Below are 23,736 nucleotides of genomic sequence, written 5' to 3'. Positions count from 1 at the left end.
AGGTTAGAAAAAAAGAATAGTCGTAGTATAACACCAATGATGAATTAGAAATGTATCAACTGTGTTAACTTATTACTATTCGAATGTCAAAGCACATGCTATCAAAAAGCCGTCAATATTTGCGACTCAGGTTAGAAAAAAAAAGAATAGTCGTAGTATAACACCAATGAAAAGCAGAAAACCACATTCAGTATAAATTATGCATTTCAAAAAATTACGAGATATAATCAGTTAGAAAATTTCTGAAACCTAGTTTCAATTATTGTTATGTTGTTTGAAACAAATAGCTTTTTTCAGTTTATTTGATGAATTAGAAAAGTATCAACTGTGTTAACTTATTACTATTCGAATGTCAAAGCACATACTATCAAAAAGCCGTCAATATTTGCGACTCAGGTTAGAAAAAAAAGAATAGTCGTAGTATAACACAAGCGCTCGCTAAAGCTATTTGTTTGAAACAAATAGCTTTTTTCGGTTTAAATGATGAATTAGAAATGTATCAACTGTGTTAACTTATTACTATTCGAATGTCAAAGCACATGCTATCAAAAAGCCGTCAATATTTGCGACTCAGGTTAGAAAAAAAAATAGTCGTAGTATAACACCAACGCTCACTAAAGCTGGCTAGTGTAAGCAGCTTAAGATAGAAAACTTTCTCCCAGACATTTTCGCAAGAATTAAGTCTCCTATAATCTCATCAAGACTAACTACTAACACAACATTAATGAAACTTATAACAACGCTGATCAAAAAGAAGGCAAAGACAGACAAATTTCTCAATAAACAATTCAACGATTTAATATAAGATATAGGAGTAAACACTATGATCAGGGGACTTAATGAGAATTTGGTAGTTAATTCCAAAAAATGCCAAATTTCAGTTCTTGAGAAAGCTTGAAAAAACTGACTGCTTTATTGCATTATAAAACAAACTACATGAACAATCATAGATACTTTAAAAAATACCGTAAAAAAACCCACGAAATTATTTCGAATATTTTTCAAAAGGCAATTCATTAAGTATCTGACCATACTTAGCATTAGCACCCAAACGATCCGGAAACAGCAGAGCTAAACCCTTTTTTCCATCGAGAAATATTCAGACTGGTTTGAGTGGGACGCAAAAAGAAGTCTACAAAAGCATCTCTCTCCATCTTCGCAGCAGGGTTCGAATCCCAGTACCTCTGCATGTTAGCCCATTGTGTCATGTGGCCTCCTAGTTGCATTTCTATGTGGCTCAAGTCCTTCGCAAAAGATTGCTTGCACTTTGAAAGCTCCGCTTGAGACTGCTTGAGGCGTGAAAGAGACGCCTCGCACTTTGTTACAGATTCCTCGCTGAAACAAAAACTTAGATCTACATTTCCAGTTTTAGAGGAAGCACTGAATTGATTCATTTTGTATAACTTCTACTCAATATCCACTCAAAAACAACAGCTACACAGACCCGCTGAAACGGACCCAAATTTTACATTGATCAGAAAATTATCAGCATCTTGAACACATTATTATTTAACACAGAGCCGATGACGAGTTTCGTTACACTTGAGATACAACACAAATACAGCATTGCAAGCTAGCGGATAGAAAATTCGAAACAAATATATTCACATCAAAATTATATATCGAAAATGGCCTTAGAATACGAAGTTACGCGCTTCACCACTAAACTAAGTGAAGAATGGGCCTGCAATTGAGAGAGGTTTTAGGAAAAAAGCAAGATTAGTTTCATATAAATTTGAAAAAAAAAGTCGAGTTCCCGATTACAAGTACACTTGCTTTCGCAAACAAACAGCTGAGACTATACCAATGAATTAAAGAAAACAAAAAAAGATGTATCACGTTAAAGCTCTTAAGTACACAGAGTCTAGTAGGTAATTTTTTTATTCTGCTGGAAAACTTAAAAATGATATGCATTTCAAAACTCGAAATCAGTCACATTTTTGCGCCATTTGCAAATTCATTTTCGCAAATGAATTTGAATTGAACTAAAGACATCAAAAGTCAAATCTCGAGTATAAACAATTTTTAAAACATTTTACTGAAAAAACTGACCTTAATAACTGTCTTCGCAATGCTCATTGCGAATCCTAAAAAAACACAGACCCCCAGCTTCTGTTTTTGTTGCGACCATTGAAAATGGCGAGTATTCGGGTGTTTTATTTATTTATTTTTTTGTTTTCCGCGCAAAAAAATCAAGTTCCACAAATAATCATTGAAATGAGTTGAGTGATATAACATATTAAAGCCTTTTTAGTCGTGATTCGAAAAACCGTGTCGAGAAAAACCGGTTTAAATTTTTCGTCTAATTTCAAGCAAAACAAATCGAGCGAGGAGGCTTGTAATAGGCTTAAAACGTTGTTTTAATTTTTCAAAAACTAACTATTACTTACTTTAACACAAGTGAAATCAGTTACCAAGAAGACGTTTAGCGCCTACTTGGGATTAAGAAAATAAAAACGAATCGACAAAAAATTCTGTAACAAAATACGCCTGACTTTTAAAAAATATAAATTTATTTAATATAAAGCACTGATGACAAATCTCCTTGATTTTTTTTACTATCGAAACTTTAGGCTTTCGTTTAGATTCTCTCGTCACACCAAAAACAAAAAACGACCCGGAAAAGAACTTAATATTATGGGGCTGGGCAAAAACTTTCTGGTGGCGGGGGCTTTCATTGGAAAGAGCCGGAATATTTGAACTTTTATGTCCGTAAACTCCGCAGGAAATTTCGTTTGGTTAATCAAATATGTGGCAAGCCTAGTCTGCCGAGAACTGGTGGACTGCAGAAACCAACTTCAGGTGCGTATACGCGAAAAAAAATTAGCTCGATAAAAATAAATCACATCGCTTTTTCTTCGTATTTGTGGTACGGTGTAGTACTGTTGCCACAGTAACCTTGAGAATAAGTGGTATTAATATTCTGTTATGTATTGTTAGTATTATTCAAGGCCATTCAGGCTGGCCGAACGCAACAGTCATTTGGACGTTTGCAATCTGAAGAGAGATATGAAAAGATAAACATGATCTCTTAACAAAAACCAAGTTTCAACAAGAGGTAAATTACAATTTATTACTCTTCTGTTTTATTACTAACTAACACCCATAGCATAGGAATATCACATGGCGCAGTCAGTAGGATTTATGTCCCAAGACAATAGAACGGATATGGGAATTCCTGTATTTTGGACTACCGCGAATTCCGACCCTCCGTGGAATTTTAAGATATGGCTAGATCAACTTTTACTGGCAGTAACAGTAAAGGAGAGCGTGAATCCGGAACTATTGTTAGAAGAACCAAAGGAAGTTTTGTTGGAACCGTTACCTAGGCCGGAGACTCCACGAGAATGCACAAGCGATTGCAGAGAGAGAGGCCAGAAACCAACTCGCACGGTACAAAATTCTTCTTGAAAACGATGAAAGAGCTAGAGGACCAAAGGTTGGACACAACGTATATTATAATGAAGTACAAAAAAAGGGTAGCCTCTAGATTATTCCTAGCGTTAGGAACAGAAGGGAAAAAGAAATTTGTACAAAAGAATCCGCATGTGGAAGTTTCAAAGTTAGAATTTCGAGAGATGGTTGCTTTGGCAAAGATTGCATTTGACAAAACACAAAGCGTTACGTATGAGCGTTACAAACTGTTTAATCGAGCTCAAGAAACAGGCGAAACATTAGAGGTCTTTCATGCAGCATTAACTGCCCAAGCAGCCAAAGCGGAGTTAGGAACACTTGAAGATGAACTAGTGCGTGATTTATTCATATCGAAAATGAAGAATGTGGCATTGCAGGACACATTAACATTTGAAACATTCTCACCAGAGGAAGTATTGAAGAGGGCATTGAAATTTGAACAGAGCAAACAGACAACTCAGGCATTTCAAAAAGCGAACTCACTGACTGCAAGTGCAGGTCAAATTCACGGAACAATGAAAATAAAGCAAGAACCAATCATGAATATTGGTAATAAGAATTATAATGGCAGGAGACAATCGAGCAATACGTACAAAAAGAAATCATACTCGGATAAAAGAGAGAGGAGAAATCCTATAGATTCGAAAACGTGTACTCGATGTGGTCGATTATTTGGAGAAGAGTGTAATTTGATTCAGTCATTTGACTCGTGCGATGAGTTTGAAATAATGGCTATCGAATTTTAGTTGTCGTCGTTAGAACAGATAGACGAATACATAAAACAGCAAGCGAATAGAAAACAAGAAACCAGGGACAGCGGTAAGGACATACAGAAGGTCGATATTCGCAGAAATACACGATCGCAACAAATAAGGTCATTGAAAGCTTTGGTGAGAATAGATGACCATTGATACCGGAAGTCCAGTATCGTTTCTTAATTGGGCAACCGCAAAGCAAATATTAGAGACTTCGAAAAATACGAAGTTCACTCCACGGGAAAATCTAAATTTGACTGCTCAATTTGTGGACTACAATAAACAGCCAATTAATATACTGGGCGCAATCACTACAACTATCCGTTCGGCAGGGTGGGAAGTAGTGGGAGCATCGTTCTTGATCATAGAAAGACGCACGAGATGTATATTGGGGCTGGATTTACAGAGCAAAGTGGGGATTCACACAACACAGAAGTTGGCACCCAAAGAAAAGACGAGGTTTGATGTATTGCTGTGCGAACAGTCAGAAGGTTGGAAAAATAAATTTTATAGTAAATTTAAAGACCTTTTTGATCGTCAGGGGTGTTCGAAGAATCATATTGTCAGTACAAAGTTCAAGTATCCACTTTGTCCCTTACAAGAAAAAGGGAGGCGAATTGCAATACACATTCAGGAGAAGGTGTATGAGGAAATGAAAAAACTGTTAAAAGAAGGGCATATAAAACGTCTGGACAAATGTACTAGTGATTGTTTTATAGCGCCTAATGTAATAACAGTGAAAAAAGATGATTCCATAAAATTGGCCCTAGATGCAAAACCCATAAACAGACAGTTATTCAAAAATAAATATCAAATGCCTAATGTTGATAAATTACTGGATGGAGTCAGCCAAATAGTTACAGCAAATACAAACGGCACGCTGTATTTCTCAGTACTAGATTTGAAGTACGCGTACAGTCAACTCAAACTGACTGCAGAGACAGCTAAACAATGTAATTTTAACATCATAGGAGGACAAGCTACTGGAACATACAGATTCCTGACCGGATTCTATGGCCTGGCAGACATGCCGGCGGAGTTCCAAAAGGCTATGGATAGAACGTTAAATCATGTGGAAAATACATTCTGTTTTCTGGATGACATACTCATTGTGTCAAAGGGAAGTGCAGAAGAACACGAAAAATTGATTATGAACGTACTGGAAAAGTTAGACAAAGAAAACTTGGCACTAAAATTATCGAAATTTGAATTCTTTTAGAATGAAGTAAATTGGCTGGGTCATAAGTTATCGCTGGACGGTATTTCACCAAAAATAACAAAAAACGGAAGCGATATTGAAGCTTAGTCCGCCAACTTCTTTGAAACAACTCAGGTCATTTCTGGGTAGCATAAATCATTTAGCTAAATTCATACCCAACGCGGCTAATCTGACTGATAAACTGAGACCTCTCATGCGAGAAGAAAATGAGAAGAAAAAACTCAAAAGCGTGAAAATCCAGGTTAAAAAATTCGAATGGGAGGAAAAACATTCGGAGATTTTCGAATCGATAAAAGCAGCGGTTGCGAACATAACCAACATTCACTATTACGATCCTAAGTTGGCTACTAGGGTAAAATGTGATGCCAGCCACAGTGGGCTAGGTGCATCGTTGGAACAACAAGAAGTGGAGGGGGAGTAAATACCGATCGCATTTGCGTCGAGATATTTAAACACACAAGAAAAAAAATACTCCACAAATGAGTCGGAACTGCTAGCAGTAGTATGGTCGGTTGACCGATTTGAACACTATTTGCTAGGAAAAGAATTCGTGATAGCCACAAACCATAAAGCACTTGTTTCTGCCCTGGATGAAAATAAGTCAAATAAAACCTACCAATCTAGGTTAACCAGATGGGTAGACAGACTATTACCCTATCAATTTAAGGTTATTCATATACCAGGGAAAGATATGGGGATAGTAGATTATTTGTCTAGAGACCCGAAGGGTGAACCGTGGCCGGAATCAGTATTGGATGAAAAATTTGTAGTCACATCGATTGAAAGCTTTCATAAAGCTCTCGACTGTTTACACAGTCGACTGAGTGATCACGATAGACTCGACCGGAACGAAAACGTTCTAGAATATTCTAGAATTGATCAAAATGTATCAAATCAGAACATGTCATCCAACAGTTGCTATGGCAACCAAAACGGTTTAAAATGGACAAGGCACGACCGGAACGAAAGAAAAACGAATTCGCGTTCGTTGCAACGAGAAATGTGCGAAAAATCAAAATTCAACTCAAAAATCAGTTTATCTCAAAATTGTCAGCGAATACAGTCGGTTGAATCACTTAAATTGGATAAAAATTCAGCAAATTGCGAATATACAGAAATGAACCCAGGAGAAACATCGAAGACAGGAAAAGGAAAGAAGATGGTCAGGATAGAGGATCGGAATGATACCTTGAGGGAAGAAGTAACGGAAACATTTCAAAGAACTAGAACGATACAGCGGACCCCGAATAGATCAGATTCAGAAAATTCGGACGCAGAAGAAATACCACAGGTGGAATGGCATTCAATGAATAGACAAAACTGGACAAACACTGCAAACAACGGTCAGTCAACATCAACTGCTGAAACAGCCCACCCATCGATAGTCTCGTTTTGGGAACTCATGGGATCGGAGAAAAGTGATGACCGCAGATCAGTAATAGAATTAGAAGCTGATTCGTTAATGCAAAGCCCAAAATCACCGAGGCAGAATACATCAGGAGATGAAACGAAAACAGGACAAATCATTGAAGTGGATTTAACTGTAGACAGCATTGACGACAGGGAGTTTGGTTCAGAGGTTAGCGTGGTCACGCCGCAACAGACAAAAAGGGTTGGCCACAGATCCAGGAAACACGAACATCAACTAGCAGAGCAAGCAAATGGTGAGAACGGCCCGTTATCACTCACAAAATTATTTGATAAAAGTCTACTGGCGGAATTGGTATCAGAAGATACTTGGATGGATCGGCTAAGACGAGTGGTTGAGCGGAACGACAGACAAGGATTCGAGATGATGGGTCCCTACACCAACCCGCTCTGGCATCAAATGTCTGTAATAGATGACTGCCTCCTAGTAAATAATCGCTTAGCAGTACCAGAGAAGTTGAGACAAGCTGTGCTTCGGCGACTTCACCAAGGACATCCCGGACAAGAAGCGATGCTGGAGGTTTCCAACTACTTATGGTGGCCACATATAAATAAAGACATAGTTAACATGGCCGAAGAGAGTAGGAGTTGCACTCGTTACGGTAAGAACGTTAAATATATAATCCCAAAAAAACTCGGCAAAACCACTTCCATTGTTGACACAGCCGGGACAAGAATTGCAATTAGACTATGCAGGCCCACTTGAAGACCATAAGGTAAAGCAGATATATTTATTGGTTGCTATTGACAGATACTCTAAGTTTCCATCAGTTAAGGTCACGAAATCTACAGGGGGAAAGTCAACCATAAAATTTCTGCGTACCTACATTGACACACATGGGATACCAGAATCGATCAAAACGGATCAGTTTTCAGGATTTAAAGGAAAAGCAATGAAAAAATTTTGCACAGAAAATAATATTTCTCAAAAATTCTGTCCAGTCGGTGATCATCGAGGATGTGGCTTGGTTGAACGCACAATACAAACTATTAAACGAAGATTGGGTGTAATGCTTCTCGATGAAAATGTACAGTCGATTAAACTGTGTCTGAGCACAATAATTAGGGATTTAAGATGGAACAAACAGAAAACGATCAAATTGTCACCATTTGAGGCGCATTTCGGTCGAATTTAAAATTGTAAGAGATAAATTTCTTAATGATTCTGACCGTTTAGATAAAGAACATTTGGAAAGATCGGCGCTAACAGCTTCGCAGTTGAAGAGACGCATTGATCAATCGCGAGACAATGTCAAAATTATCCGAAAGGGTCAAAATAGTCGGGACGTCAGCCCACTATTTTTGCGTAATACTACGGCAGCTCAAGAAAGGGCCGGAGCAAAGGAACTGAAGCAGCTACTAGAGGCCAATGCGCGATGGAATGCCACTCGAAGGGACATTTCAGACAGCGAGTTACGAAGAGTCGTAGACGAGACCAGCACGATAAATCCCGAGCTGAGAAAAGAACTATTATATCCATGGGAGCGAGGATTTATTGAGGACAAACAGCCTACAGTGACTGACAATTTGTCGGGTAGCTTCCTTCGCACACGAACAGAGAAAAAGTTGAAAAGCCCTAACAACACCTCTAAAAGGGAAAGTTGTATCGGAGACACCATCGGCAGTAAAAACGGCTGCTGGTGCATTTTATCGGAAGAGCGACATAGCGAGATCAAAACTGCCTGTACCGTCCAGAATAGAAGGTTCGGAGAAAAAGAGAAGCCCAACAGGGGAAGAACCAAGAAGTAAACAACATAAGACAGTAACACAGGATGAAGACGGTGACAGTGAGTCGGCCGAAGAACATGACGTAAAAGATCAGAGGCCAAGAGACCAGGAAATAGAAGATAGTTGGTTGGTGGACAAGTTTCAAAATTCGCCTAGCATAGTAACGTCGAAAGATACAAAGACGGGCGGGGGCATTAACCTAGGAGGGAAAAGGAATAAGCCAAATCGAGCGGGACCGTTCGTACATAACCCGAGAAGCTATCAGAGTAAGTCCACAACGCAAGAACTGAGGGAACCAAAAGCTGCCAAAGCAGCAACAAAAGAATCCAAAAAGCGGGATACAAGCAATGAAGAAGTCTACACTGAGTCGTCTGCTCCTAAGGAAGCATCAGTGAGTAAACCCATTACCCGACAAACCGACGAAAAAGAATAAGTGACATGACATCAAAAGATTGGGAGTCACTCTCTAATCAGGTCTTGACCAGAGGGGTGCAAAAAGAAGCGGAAAATTACTAACTCAACAAGCAGGGCCAGCCGATACTTTTCCCCCACCAGGGTTTTCTGACGAGTCGGATAAAGAAGAGGAGGAAACGACAGTTAGGAGTAATAGACAAACGAAGAACCAGGGGCCAAAGAGATATGGTAGCCCAGTATCCCATTCGGTCAAACTTATTAGTTGTGAGGACGATGTCACGGAGATAAATTTGGCAGCACTAGAGGCTTACAGAACGAGATTAGCGAATTTAAATCTCAACAACAAAGAAACAACGCCGGAAAACAACACGTTCAACCTATTAGAGAGACACCTATTCAAACGGAAATTTGGGGCTACATCGTTGGACAATTCTGGGTCGTGGAACGCTGCGAGAAACAAAGCGGAAGTAAAGAAAAATAACAAAGGAAACTGAGTCAAACACTAAACAACTTAGTAAACTGAGATACAAACTCATACATATTGATTATAAAATTTTATAAGGTATTATATAAAATTTTGTTGTCCTCAGGGGAATGTGGTACGGTGTAGTACTGTTGCCACAGTAACCTTGGAGAATAAGTGGTATTAATATTCTGTTATGTATTGTTAGTATTATTCAAGGCCATTCATGCTGGCCGAACGCAACAGTCAATTGGACGTTTGCAATCTGAAGAGAGATATGAAAAGATAAACATGATCTCTAAACAAAAACCAAAGTTTCAACAAGAGTTAAATTACAATTTATTACTCTTCTGTTTTATTACTAACTAACACCCATAGCATAGGAATATCACAGTATTCAATAATCAATCGGCTGGCAAAAAATTATTTGATGTTCTGATCAAGCCATTCAAGCACTGAAAAATAGAACAATTTCATGTTGTATCATAAAGCGAATCATTTGGGGAAAAGTTAACTTTTTCTTAGTAAGCTATGAACTTTGAAATACTTCAAATTACTTCTTTAAGCGAATCGGATTGCGAAAAAAGTAAAACTCTCTAAGCAAGCTATTCAAGCTATCAAACTTTGAAGAAATTCAAGTTAATTCATGGAACAAAGCGGATGGCAAAAAAGTTTAGGTTTTTTTAATGAAACCATTCTAGCAATGAAACTTCGAACAATTTCAAAATGTATCATGGAGCGAATCAGTTGGCCAAAAATTTGAGTTTTTCGTAATAAGCTATTCAAGTTAAGAAACTTCGAAACATTTCAAGTTATTTCATAGAGCGATCTAGTTCGCAAAAGATAAGCTTTTCTATGCAAGCGATTAGGCGAAAAACTTTGAAAGATTCCAACTTATTTGATAGAAAAATTGGTTCGCGAAAAACTCAATATTTCTCAAACATCATCATCCAGTGATAAAACTTTTCGAGGTATTTCGAAATATTTCAAGGTATTTCAAAGGACAAACTGGTTTGCAAACGATTCAAGTTCTTCTATGCAAGCTAATGAGCAAAACTTTGAAAGTTCTCAACTCATTTGATAGACCAATTTCACCATCAAAAAAATGATAAAGCAACTTGTTCAAGCCAAGAAACTTTGAAAACTTTCAAGTTATTCCATAGAGCGACCTGGTTCGCAAACGCACAAGTTTTTTCATGCAAGCTACTTAGCAAAAAATTTAAAAACATTTCAACATATATTTAGACCGAATAGGTTCGGGAAAACTTAAAACTTTTTTACGCAAGCTATTGAAGCTATGAAACTTTGAAAGGAAGTGAATCAGATGCTGAAAAAATTGACGTTTTCTATTGAAGCCATTATTCAAGCTATGAAAATTTTGAAACACTTCAAACTATTTCACAGAGCGGATCGATCCACGAAAAATCATTAAACTTTATATCGGCAACCTATTCAGTCTACAAAATTTTTAAAAATTTGAATTAATTCCTGAATAAACAAGTTCCCGGAAAATTCAAGTTTTCCTAAGCACCCAATTCGCGCTATGAAACTTTGAAATATTTTAAATTATTTCTTATTTATTAAATGAACGTTAATGCGCTATGGATGCAACATTTTAAGTTTTCTATCATGCGCGACATTCAAGATGGCAAAGAAGAAACGCGTTCAATTATCATTCAGAGCAACCATCGAGCTCAATGTCTGAGAGCCATTTAGGCAAGAAATTTCAATCATTTTAAAGAGGAACAATCTATATTTAAAAAAACCGAATCTCTTCAATTGCGATGAGCTCGATTCAGCTTAAAGCTTAACAGTACTTGCCCACTTGTTGTCCAAAATTTTACGTTTTGAGATTCATTTCAGTAAGAAACGAATCAACTAAAAACGGCAACCTTCATGCTTAGAAAACGAAAAATTTAGCCAAATTTAATTTTCCGATTTGGGCTAAGAATTAACTTGAAAAAGTTTCTTACTTTTATTGGATTCAATAGAAAACTTTTCGCCATCCGGATTGCTGCTTGAAATAATTTGAAATATTTCAAAACTTCGATTTAGTCTATAAATTAACTTGAAATTCTTCAAAAATACAAAGCTGGAATAGTTTGTTTAAGAACTATTCGCGAACCAATTCAGTCTATGAAATAACTTGAAATACTAAATTTCTTAAATTGAATAACGGTAATTGAAACAATTTAATTAATTTGCAAACTGATTCGGCTCTTTGAAACAACCTGAATATTTTTCCTGAAGAATCAACTTGGAATAAATTAAAGTTTCATCGCTTGAGTGGGTTCAAAACGAAAAAGTTGTCGCCATAAAATCTGCCTCATGAACAACTTGAAATAATTCTAAGTTTCATAGCTTGAATTGCCAGCTTGAAATTTTTTTCACGCATTCTTAATAAGTAAGCTATTCAAGCTACAAAACTTGAAAATATTTTAAAATATTCGAGACTATATAAGTTCGCGAACAAATTAAGTTTTTCTAAGCAGGCAATTCAAGCTATGAAGCATTGAAACATTTTTTCTTTCATGAGGCGAATCTGACGGCGAAATATTGTTCTTTTTTTAAAAGTTATTAAAATAAGGAAACTTCTGAAAAATTTCAGGTTGTTTCATAGAGCCGAGTGAGTTGGCAAAAACTGAAATTTTCGAATTTAAGATAATTAAACTAAGAAAATAATTCAAGTTATTTCATAGACTGAACCGGCTTTCGAAAAACTTTTTGAGCAAACTATTCCAGTTATGTAATTTTGAAATGTTTCAAGTGAATTTATAGACCAAACGGAAACAATTTTTGAAATATTTCAAGTTAGTTCATAAAGCGATCCGGATGGCAAAAAACTTAAATTTTTCTATTGAATCCAATTAAGCGTTGAAACTTCGAAATATTTCATAGCGCGATTCGGTTCGCTAACATTTAGTTTTTCTAAGCATGGAGGTTTTTGTTTTTAGTTGATTTGTTTCAGACGGAAATGAATCTGAAAACGTAAAATTTTGGATAATAAGTGGGCAGTTAATGTCTAGCCTTAAAGCTGAATCGAGTTTAACATCTTGTTTAAAGAGTGTCGGACTTCATAAAAATTTAGAATGTTCCTCTTTAAAATGATAGAAAGTTCTAGAAATTTCTTGACTTAACGCCTCGTAAACATTAGCTCGATGGTTGGTCTGAATGGTTAGTGAACGTTTTAATCTAGGCCTTCTTAAATTGTTTAGGAACTCACAGCGCTTTGATTTCATCTCTCTTCACTCGCATAGCAGCTGCAACTTCCTTGCTCCTCAACGAAATATCTTTCTCCAGTCTATGTACGAACTGTAGCAAATCATCATATGTCAGCAGCTCCACGCTATTTGCATGCCCAAACTCATGCTTGAAAACGGTTTTCGCGGCTGAAATCGAATTGGTTATGTCTCGCTTCAAATTTCGCCCAAAATTTGAACTATCTTTTGATACAATTGATGAGCATGACGAAGTTGATTCATTCAGAGGTTCCTCTTTGACGGCGATATATTTCTGAGATTTTACATGACTAGCTTGGGATAATGTGCTAGCGCAGGTTTCTGTTCGGAGTTGTGCATTCTTGAAAACAATGAGAAGTTTTTGCGCCAATTCGTCTTTGTGAGCGATAGTTAACCGCTGCCTGCGTTGTCCAGAAAAATTCAGTCTTTTCAGATCTTCCTGCAAATAGGACACAGATCATTATAGAAGTAAAGGTAACATTTTTTGATACATTGTTACAGGCGCGGATCTAAAAAGTTACAAAAAAATGAAGCTTTCTGAGGAACAAAAGAAACTCTAAACCTAATGTAGACCATGATATTCTTTTAATGGTCTGTTCCTCTTCAACCCATTTTTCCTGATTTGATAAATTTGAGCTCACCTGTAGCTGTTTCGTGAACTGGTCCAGACTGTGCACTTCTGCAAAAGCAGCCTCAGCATGAAGGGTCTGTTTGCGCAGTCCAGTCTGCTCTCCTTCTAGAATATTCCGAGTTCTATCTCCCCGCTCACGCACTGTGTTCAGGTAGCTCAGGATCTAAACTAGTCTGTTAGTAGAAAAAAAAGAGAAAGACAAGAAAATAAAACTATTTATGACCTCTATCGGAATAGAACCCCATGCCTCGAGCATCAAGGTTGACTGCCCTACACAACTGTGCTACTGACGCTTAGAACCAAAACATAAGTCACTCATAAAGCGGAGAGCACAATTTATTGAACTACCAATACTATGCAGCGAAGTGCCACCAAAAAAAAGGACTATTTTAATGCGAGTTGAATTGGCAAAAAGTCGTAATAGGACTCGTGATACAACACAATGCTTGCTTGTGTAAATAAAATCGCAAAATAAACTTGTATTTCAGGCAATTTTTCCAACTTAGTATACTTTTCTAGCACAGGGGGAAAAAACGTCGTTGGTAATATACTCTACAATCGTAAAAATCCGCGACAAAAGCATAAGAATATCTAGTGGTTGTCACCGCGGTAGTCCCATTGGAAAACAAGTCACTTGGGCCCATTATCACCAGCTTTCAATCTTTATGTTGATTCAAAGAAAAAATAAAGAGGGAAGCGTTCATCTAAAGTAATCAGTTCTTTATATAGAAATAGAATACCTTGTTTTGTTGACTGACGAAGTTCTGCAGCCTGTCTCTCTTAACTAGAAAAGAGAGGTTCTCGTGTGAACAGTTGCAGCTGTTGCCCACTGCTTTGCACAGCAGCTGCAAACTCTTTAGCCTCTCTTCCACCTCCCCTCTCAACACGGACTGTCTCTCTCGCAGGTGTAATATTTGACTCCTACAACAAGCATTTCAAGTGAATGCTTGCTAAACGAATAAGCTATCGCTTATACTCAGTCAAAAGGCCAATCTACTACCTGTAGTCTAAAAAGCTCTTAATGACATTTGCTCCGTTTTTTGGCTCTTGAAGTCTTTTAATGTAGATATAATTAGACGTCTGAGCTGATGATTTCCGTGAACATTCTGTTTTAATAGGAATGAGACTTATGTTACCTCAATTGCAATGAGCTGGGTCGGTCGACTATCTTGACGTTTGAGTCCCTGACGACGTCACTGTCGTTATGCTGAGCTTGGATCTCTTTGACCTCGATCGCATTGGCCTTCAAGTCTTTTCTGACCTGAGACAACGCAGACTGTATAGCACCAGTCGCAACACTTTGTTTTACTCTTCTTTCGACTAGCCGTCCATACCTTTAAAAAATCAGATCATCTAGCCAAGTACACAGAAAGGACGGATCTCTAGCTTATGTATTCTACAACAATACAAAGCTGCGCATCGCAAGCACAAGCGACTAATCGGCAAAACTGAGCTTTAAAATTGCAAGTGCATGTATAAATAACAAATAGGTTTCACGGAAACCGAAATATATACGTTTTTCTTCTTATTTTTTGAGGAAAACTGTTGTTGAATAAACCTAATTTAGTATTATCGAATATGCCTAAGTTCTAGGCCTTTACACAATTTGAATGTACAGAATTTTTTATTGTTTTTTATTGTGGTCGGAATTTTCTGAACTACTTTTACAACAATCGGCTATCCTTGTAGTATTGGAGAAAAAATACATTAAAAATTGAAAGTTCGTTTAACACACATCCATAATAAAATCAATCGCTAGCAAAAGACCGAGATTTTTGAGCAAAAACATATCTGAAAAAGTTTACAAAAGCTGCCCAATAATATCAGAACAACGTTACCTTCTGCTCACTTAAAAACCATCGATTTTGTAGAAAGAATTGAAAATTTTTTCGAATTTGCTGAAAAATAGTTGAAGAACGCAAAAACTACATATCAAGGATCAGCTACCATAATTACTGAAAAAATGCAAAAAAAATTTAAAACTTAGGCATAATGAACCATCGAAAAAACTACAAAAATCAGCGAAAGTTAAAACTATTTTGCAACCACTACCAACATCCAATACCAACCTTCAACTTAAGCAATTTCAGATGAAAATCCAGAGAAAAAAAAATAAGCAATTTTAAGCAAAAACATTAACCCAAATTTTTTTTCAATTTAGAGTAACAAAACTTACAACCAATAACAAAAACAACTTTCTATTGTTTATTGCGGAAGAAAGTCTTAGTACCCTGTTGCAATACCTTTGCTCTCGCAAGTTTAGAAATTTTTTCTAAAAAAAAAACTATTTAGTTCTAAGCATAAAAAATTTGGCGTTTTGACCAATCCAGCTTACATTGTGTTTGCTTCCCGCAGCTCTCCTGATTTCAGGTCATAGGCCTTCACGTTCACGGCTAGTTTTCTCGGCGATGCTCTGTCTGGAGAGGAGAAAAAGGAACAGGATGTAGTGTTCTCACTCATCAATGAGTCGTTCAGATTGGCTGTTGCGTCCTCGGGAGGTAGCGATGGGTTGAAAGTTGCGCCAAATTTCTCCTTCAGATTAACAGCAGTTAAGTTAGAAGAAAATGAACCGGAACTTACGAAAAAATGAGCAAATTTCATTCCGAACTTTCGAACTCAATGGAGGCTGTAAAAAAATTAATTATTTATTTAGCAGATACTTATATTTTTATGATCGAAAGTCCATAAACAAAAGGATTTTGATCACATTGTAGAAAATTCTGTCTGATTAATGTAAGAGTAATGAACGCAAGTAAACATTTAAAAAAACACTGACTTTCTCGAAAAAAAATTTTCGAATTTCAAAAAAAATAGATTCCCTTTAAGCTCTTTGAATTTCTAGAACGATTTTTGATTTCCGCTTTTTTGATAACATTAAGCCAACTTGAGAAAACTGGATCAAAGGGTTAAGTTTTTATTCCGCTGGAAATCTTAAAATTAAATTCCACTTTCGAAACTAGAAATCGTTCACGAATTTTTGCGCCATTTGTACGTTCGTAATTGGAGAGTGCTTTTTATGTCAATTTCAATAGATGAATTTCAATTGAACTCAAAAGTGCATATATACTTAAGTGCATCAATATTTTAAGACTTTTTCCGAAAAAAAAATTATATAAGACCTATATAGGAGTCTTCACTACGTTCATTACTTTTAATAACAAAATGCTTTTTTAGCTTCCAATTAGCGTCGTTTCTTCCGCTTGGTGATTACATAACTGAACAAACGAGTAGAAATTTAGAAAATTTGGCATAAAATACAAGTTTTCTCCAAAAACTAAATAAACGAAAAAACATCTAAAATGTTTCTTAATTTTTTCACTATTATATAGCCCAGGAAGCGCTAAATGAAGCTTCCAAAACTAGTTTTCTTTTTAGTAAAATCAAAAATTTTAGCCTAAATGGCCAACCTTTAAATATAACGAACGTAACTCGATTGCTTTACTCGCTCGAAGTCTCTAACTTCACTAGTGTAAACAAAGGAAATCAATTGAACTTAAAAAATGTCAAAAAATGTTAAAACCAACCGATTGGCACTGGACAGCGATGGGAAATCATCTTACTTACTTCACGAAGCAGCAATTTACAATATTTGGTCAGCAATCGAAGTACTTTTTGCTGTTGATCATAAAAATAGTCCATTTTGTCATCTTGAAGACATAACAATGAATTACTGGGGATCTCCGAAGATGTCAGTTTTTTATCGCCAACGCCGTCAGTAAATTCTTCTTTTATGTGGGGCATGGTCTCCTCGTGAACTTTGTGCATTTCATCACAAGCGTTATATTTCTTGAGCTCGCATAATATTTTGCCTTTTAGACGCTCACATGATTGCATAAGTTCTTTTATTGTTTCTGGAAGCTAAAAAATTCCATAACTCATAAATTGGTGAAAATATTAATAATGACTGATTAAAAAAACGCATAATCTACTTGCATTGTTCTCAACAACAGGCATGTATCGCTTCGAAAGAATTTCGTTTTCTGTTCTGAAATGTAAAATCTTCTTCTCGAGATTCGTCTTTTCAGCCTTAAATTCTACATTTCTCCAAACCCTAGAATCAAATCAAAAAAATATTTAAAAACAAGGACATGAAGCCGCCGCTGTAATACATTTGTTCGCTGCAGATGTTGGCAAATATTTTTGAGGGTTTGAGGTGCTAATTTAAAATATCCGGACAGAACACTGAAATTTAAAACGAGGTTTTCCCCAATTGGGCTGACTTTAGATGAAAACTGATGAAAACAATTCTTGCTTTAAAATTTAGCTAAATTGAATGGATACAATTTGTTTAGCAAAATTCAAACCAAAATTTTTACCCCATCAAAACGAATAATTTTAAGAGTTAGGTTAAAACTATCAAATCAAAGACTGAAAACTTAAAAAAATACTCGTCAAACAATTGTGCCACTCAAATTAGTTTTGAGTACCCCCGTCAAAACACGCACACAAAAACTTTTTTCGCACGTCAAACGGTGCAAAAAATGAAAACTTCCATTTTTCTAAGAGCCATAACTTTCTGTGTAATTTAATTGAAATTCCTAAACCTGTTGTATCTATTGAACCCAAAATCTCAGATTTGGGTGGGCAGGGGCGGATCTAAGATTTTCTCGAGGGGGCGCGGATTTTCAAAAAATTTTGAAAATTTTGTCGACCTTTTTTTTTAGGTCGATCAAATTGATTTTCTGAGCTCTCCCAAAGCACTAAAAAGACCCTGTTTTGGCCAAAATTTCTGCGCCTCAGGCATAATTTTGAAAAAACAGGCCAACAAAGGCGTTTTTAGGCACTTTTTGGAAAATGTTTACCAAAAAATAGCGTTTTTTCGGCGCGCGCTACCCCCTCAAAATTAGTACATATTGGCGCCTTAGGCGCCTTTAGAAAAATTTTAGGGTCCGTCCCCAAAGGATATCTCAAAATAGTACAAAGGGGACCCTTTGGGTCAGCAGGGGTTCGAATGCCTGAGGGGGGGTCTCCCCCCCTAAATTCGCCCCTGTGGGTGTGTAATTTTTTATTTAAGTCAAAATGTTTAGAAAAAAACGAGGAACAAACTGAATATTTGACTTTTCTGAAAGCTATAACCTTTTTCATAAAAAAAATTGGGTGTAGCCGTTTAAGCAAGCGAGCTTACAACGTTTCCTTTCGATTGAAATCAAAATTTCAAATTTGCGAGGGTAATTTTCGAGAAAAGTTTCAAAAAACGGTTAAAAAATCTAAAATTTGACTTTCCTTTGAAGGCCATAAATTTTTGTGTAAAAATTCTGGTGTAGATGCTTAAACAGGGGAGCGTCACACAAACCACTCTATCGATTGAACCCAAAACATTAGATTTGGAGGGTAGTTTTCGAGAAAAGGAAAAATCCAAAAACTTGAGTTAACTACTCCCCCATACATTTTGAAAGCGGTAGAAAGTAGGGTAAAAAAAAAGATTAGTGGATTAAGCTGGCACACAGTGGAGTGGGCGGAATTTCCATTGGAATCATTTTTTGAAAATCGGCAGAGTAGTTTGAGAGAAAACTTAAATTTTTGAGAGAAGCGAAAAAAATTTTCAGAGCGTCTCACAAAAATTTTAAAAAAAACCTGATCCCAATAATTTTTTCATAACCCGTTTTTATCAAACAGGAAGTTTTATAATACTTGTTTTTATCAAACAGGAACTAATTACTTTATTCAGATGTCAATTTCGATTTGATATCGGATTGTACTTACGTCATTTGGTCAGCATGCCTTTTCAGTGTATTACTCCAAACAGACGAGCTCGACCTTGAAAACAATTCAGTTCAAAAATATCGTATATTTTAAACCGAGGTATTTTGTATAATTGCTTACCTAAGTGGCTCTCTACTCGTTTTAGGTGCCGGTTCAAACAAAATCACATAATTTTCCAAATGTAACAATCGTTTTTCCATCTTTTCCCGAGCATATTGGTCCCAGGGAAGCTTAGGTACATTTTCTTTTGAAACAAACATTTCAGACAGCTCCGAAGTCTCTTCCGACCACAGGCTTAAAACATGGCATAAATTCGTATACTCCTGCATTATAATCCTATCAGAAACTTCAACTTTTGAATAAGTGCTGCCTCTTTCTTTTTCAGATGCCGATAAAACATCTTGTCTACTTGACTTCTTGCCTTTCGATATTTTCAACGACATAACACAACCTGAAACCACGTTTAAATGAAAAACAAATTATTTCTTTGGACACTTTAACACGTGGGTTTTCAAATAATTGATAATTGGCTCTGGCTAATGTTAAATTTTATATTTATATGAACATAATCGTCGAAATAACAAATTTGCATCAAATATGATATAGTGATGTATATATAAGCATAATTCAACATGGATTTTAAACGGAGATAAAAACCTCGAAACTCGTGCTATCTTGACAACAAGAATGCATTATAGAGCGATATATTAATTCGCTTGTCACGATAGCTTAAAACTTATGAACTTCTGATAACGTCGGGCCTTTGTAGGAACACGCAAAATTGCTCTCCAAAAATCTCGACTGATTTAAAAGTTTTAAAGCACATTGATCTAAAAAACACTTTGCAAATATTGCTTTTTTTAAAAACTCCATCATGTACTTCCTTCCCATTCACCGTTTTAAGAATATTTACACAGAATACAATACATTCTGACTTATATCGAGCGCTCCAACACACATGATAATTAATGATTAACTTGACAAGTACCATGGCGACAGGCGATTTGGAAAGTGTTATGACTATTCAATTTAACACTAGCATTTAACATAAACGGAGTTCCGGTCGAAAGGAATTTTAAAAATGACTCAAATTCAAATTACCGCCGGGCCATCGTGTTTCTCCTTACTTTTTTTCTCTTATCGCTTGATTATTTTCGCTCGAGCAGTTCTCTCAGCTGGTCAAGTCCTTCGTACAGACCATCTCCCTAAAAATCAAATATTCTGATTTAAACCAAGCCAAACATAGAGAGGCCAGCGGTTCCTTCGCCAACTTGGATTACAAAATATTTTATTTAATTTGTGCACTATCTCTTAAAAATCAAGGCAGCAAAAATTTGATTGTTAAAACGAGTACCTAATGAAGTGCCACAGAACTACGACTTATGATAACCGCAATGGTAAAAAAAAACTCGGCAGGGCAAATTTGTGCTTCAGTCAGTCTTATTTCAGCCATTGCAAGAGTTAAATATTCAACCCTCTCCCGTCACCCAAAAAAACGGCTCAACATTGTGCGCTACTTGTATAGCATTCAAAAACTCTCAATTCAATGCGTTAGGGTGGACTTACCCTGGTGGCACAGGTGCCCTGAACGTGCCACTTCCTGGCCTTTAGGTTATGAAGTCCGAGTTGCTGGGACACCTCTGCTACTGAGTAGGCGTTTGGCAGGTCCTGTTTATTGGCAAACACCAACAGCACCGCATCTCGCAGCTCGTCCTCTTCCAACATCTTCTTAAGCTCCTCCCTCGCCTCATTTATCCGCTCTCTGTCATTCGAATCCACCACGAATATCAATCCTGCAACATAGTTAGAAACATAATTATTTAGCCCCCAAACAAAAAACTTTATAACGGATAATGCAAAAATGATATGAATATCATGAATAATTGCATGAAAAATTATTTTTTCGACCAACTGTTCAGGTTAAAATTACAATCGGCTAGATTTGTAGAAGAACAGACATGCCTTGTGTGTTCTGGAAGTAGTGTCTCCAGAGAGGTCTGATTCTGTCCTGACCGCCGACGTCCCACACTGTGAAGCTGATGTTCTTGTACTCGACAGTTTCCACGTTGAAGCCAATGGTCGGAATAGTCGTCACCACCTCGCCCAGCTTCAACTTGTACAACACTGTAGTCTTACCAGCCGCATCCAAACCCACCATCAATATCCTCATCGACTTCTTGCCGAGGAACTGCTGGAAAAGACTGGTGAATGTAAGTCCCATGTTTTAACTGCTACTGCTTAATCTGAGGTCTCTGTTGATGTGATACCAACAAGATATATGTTTGAAGTATGAGTAAAATAACTGTTCTCCAACAGTCAGTTATCTGAAAGAAAAGAATGAAATACCAATTTAAAAATGTGACTCTCCTTTTCTTACTAAACGTGAGAACTATTGGCATTGGAAGGCATTACAACATTGCTGTTTAAAAATATATTGTTAATTTCAATACAATTACAATTCAGAATCAATTTTTTCTACTTCAGTAGAAAATGGTTCCTTTAAATTTCAGTTTCAAAACAACTCGAGTGAACTAAGCATACAAAATGAGAGTCAGTTAGCATATAGGTTCTACCAACATATTAGAAATCAATTATTTCAGCCGTGCTTTATAGGGTGTAAAGCATCATACAATATCATGTAGTGCATAATTAGAATATTGTTGTTACTAAATACTGGATTAAGTGTACGACAAGAGCATCAGCGTTTCAAACGCATCGCTCAAATCTAGCATATCATATGTGTAGTATATCCGTCAACTTGTCAATCGAAATTGGCTCGCTTCTTGATGTGGTTGATAAGTGCGTTCGTCGACTGATCGTGTGAAGTTATTTCCTCGGTTCCGCCCAATTCTTTCTCTATCACTTTTGCCAACTGCTTTCCCAACTCCACTCCCCATTGATCGTAAGAGTTGATGTCCCAAATGACACCCTGCACGAAGATCTTGTGCTCATACATCGCAACCATAGCTCCCAAGGTGAAGGGGTCTAGCTTCTCGTAGATAATTGAGTTGGTTGGCCTGTTTCCTTTGAATACCCGATGAGGTAAAATTTCTTCAATTCTCTCAGGAGATGTCCCTGCCTTTTTCATTTCCTCTTTCACTTCTTCTGGGGACTTGCCTTTCATGAGCGCTTCAGTTTGAGCCAAGAAGTTCGCTAACAGAATCTTGTGGTGGATTCTGTTGGAGATTGGATTCAAAGTATGAACTGGTGCCAGAAAGTCGCAGGGGATCAGTTTGGTTCCTTGATGAATGAGTTGGTAGAATGCGTGCTGACCATTGGTACCAGGCTCTCCCCAAATAATTGGTCCAGTTTCCCACTCGACTTCTTTTCCTGACCTGGTGCGGTATTTCCCGTTAGATTCCATATCACCCTGCTGGAAGTATGCTGCAAATCGTGACAGATACTGATCGTACGGAAGAATCGCTTGACTTTGAGCTCCCAGGAAATTGTTATTCCAAATACCGACAAGCGCCAAAATCACTGGCAAGTTTTCTTCTAACTTTGCATTGCAAAAATGTTCGTCCATGAAGTGCGCGCCATGTAAAAGTTGGTCGAAATGTTCAAACCCAACATACAAAGCAATTGACATTCCAATCGCAGACCATAGGGAGTAGCGGCCTCCTACCCAGTCCCAAAATCCAAACATATTCTTCGCGTCAATTCCAAACTCAGTGACTTTTTCTTTGTTGGTTGACAGAGCTACGAAATGCTTAGCAACGTGGTTTTGATCGGCAGCGGCAGACAAGAACCAGGCCTTGGCAGAGTTAGCATTCGTAATAGTTTCTTGGGTCGTGAAAGTTTTCGAGGCAATGATGAAGAGCACTGTCTCCGGGTTTACACTTTTCAGTGTTTCCGCCATATGGGTTCCATCAATATTCGAAACAAAGTGGCATTTCAAATTGCCAGCATAGTGTTTCAGAGCCTCTGTTACCATAACTGGGCCCAAGTCAGATCCTCCGATTCCAATATTAACAACGTCGGTAATACTTTTTCCAGTGTAGCCTTTCCATTCTCCAGATCGAACTGAGTCAACGAAACCCTTCATCTTATTTAACACTTCATTCACAAGAGGCATAACATTTTCGCCTCCGGACAATATTGGCCTTCCCGATTTATTTCGCAACGCAACATGCAAAACACTCCTGTTCTCAGTGAAATTGATCGGCTCTCCGCTGAACATTTTCTCTCGCATCTTAGGCACCTCAGCATCACCGGCAAGTTTAAATAAAAGGCTCATCGTTTCAGCCGTTATTCGATTTTTCGAATAATCCAGTAACAAAGAACCATGACCAGGCAACTCAACCAGTTGGTTGAAATTTTCATAGCGGCTAGCATCACTGTTGAACAGACTATTTATTTCAACATCTTTCACAGCAGAAAGATGATCTGACAAGGCTTTCCAGGTAGCAGATCCAGCCATTTAGTAACTACAAAAAACAGCGTTACCAAGCGATTAATTTTTAGACAGTGCTTTCACTTAAAAACAAGTACAAAATTTAAAGTGTACAAAGCAACCAGCCAAATAGCAAAGCTATTTTCCTGTTTTCCAACCCTCTCGAAAATGTATATTAGAAGCTCGGAATTTATCATGATAAGGGAAGATACTACAAGAGTTTTTCAGCATTTCACCTGGTGTATTCCCACAGCGCTGGATATTCACACCGAAAATTAAAAAGCTATTAGTAGTAGTATTAGTAGAATAGGCTTCAGAGCATTGGCTCTAGGGAATTTCACCCCTTTTA

General features: G+C 37.2%; 3 protein-coding genes across 3 annotated transcripts; all 3 read right to left on the bottom strand.

The window, feature by feature from the left end:
- Window positions 1-928: 928 nt before the first annotated feature.
- LOC134847918 (uncharacterized) lies at window positions 929-19,441 on the bottom strand. The gene is made up of 10 exons (XM_063865206.1): window positions 19,115-19,441; window positions 18,995-19,048; window positions 17,225-17,342; window positions 16,856-17,149; window positions 15,627-15,823; window positions 14,428-14,625; window positions 14,032-14,212; window positions 13,302-13,454; window positions 12,645-13,099; window positions 929-1,335 (listed from the first exon to the last, which is right to left on the bottom strand). Exons 1-10 carry the CDS (start codon window positions 19,435-19,437, stop codon window positions 1,041-1,043), a joined length of 2,268 nt encoding a protein of 755 aa, XP_063721276.1. The 5' UTR covers window positions 19,438-19,441; the 3' UTR covers window positions 929-1,040.
- Window positions 19,442-19,520: 79 nt separating this feature from the next.
- Window positions 19,521-21,351, bottom strand: LOC134847912 (ADP-ribosylation factor 3-like). The gene is made up of 3 exons (XM_063865191.1): window positions 20,957-21,351; window positions 20,561-20,787; window positions 19,521-20,199 (listed from the first exon to the last, which is right to left on the bottom strand). The coding sequence occupies exons 1-3, from the start codon at window positions 21,213-21,215 to the stop codon at window positions 20,143-20,145; spliced, it is 543 nt and encodes a 180-aa protein (XP_063721261.1). The 5' UTR covers window positions 21,216-21,351; the 3' UTR covers window positions 19,521-20,142.
- A 59-nt stretch (window positions 21,352-21,410) lies between these two features.
- On the bottom strand, window positions 21,411-23,444 carry LOC134847907 (glucose-6-phosphate isomerase-like). Its single transcript, XM_063865177.1, has one exon. It carries the CDS (start codon window positions 23,412-23,414, stop codon window positions 21,756-21,758), a length of 1,659 nt encoding a protein of 552 aa, XP_063721247.1. The 5' UTR covers window positions 23,415-23,444; the 3' UTR covers window positions 21,411-21,755.
- Window positions 23,445-23,736: the final 292 nt, after the last annotated feature.

Source organism: Symsagittifera roscoffensis, chromosome 1, assembly GCF_963678635.1.
Source record: "Symsagittifera roscoffensis chromosome 1, txSymRosc1.1, whole genome shotgun sequence".
NCBI lineage: Eukaryota > Metazoa > Xenacoelomorpha > Acoela > Convolutidae > Symsagittifera > Symsagittifera roscoffensis.
The sequence above is the reverse complement of the archived record's forward strand: the minus strand, read 5'-3'. Positions and strand labels throughout refer to the sequence as shown.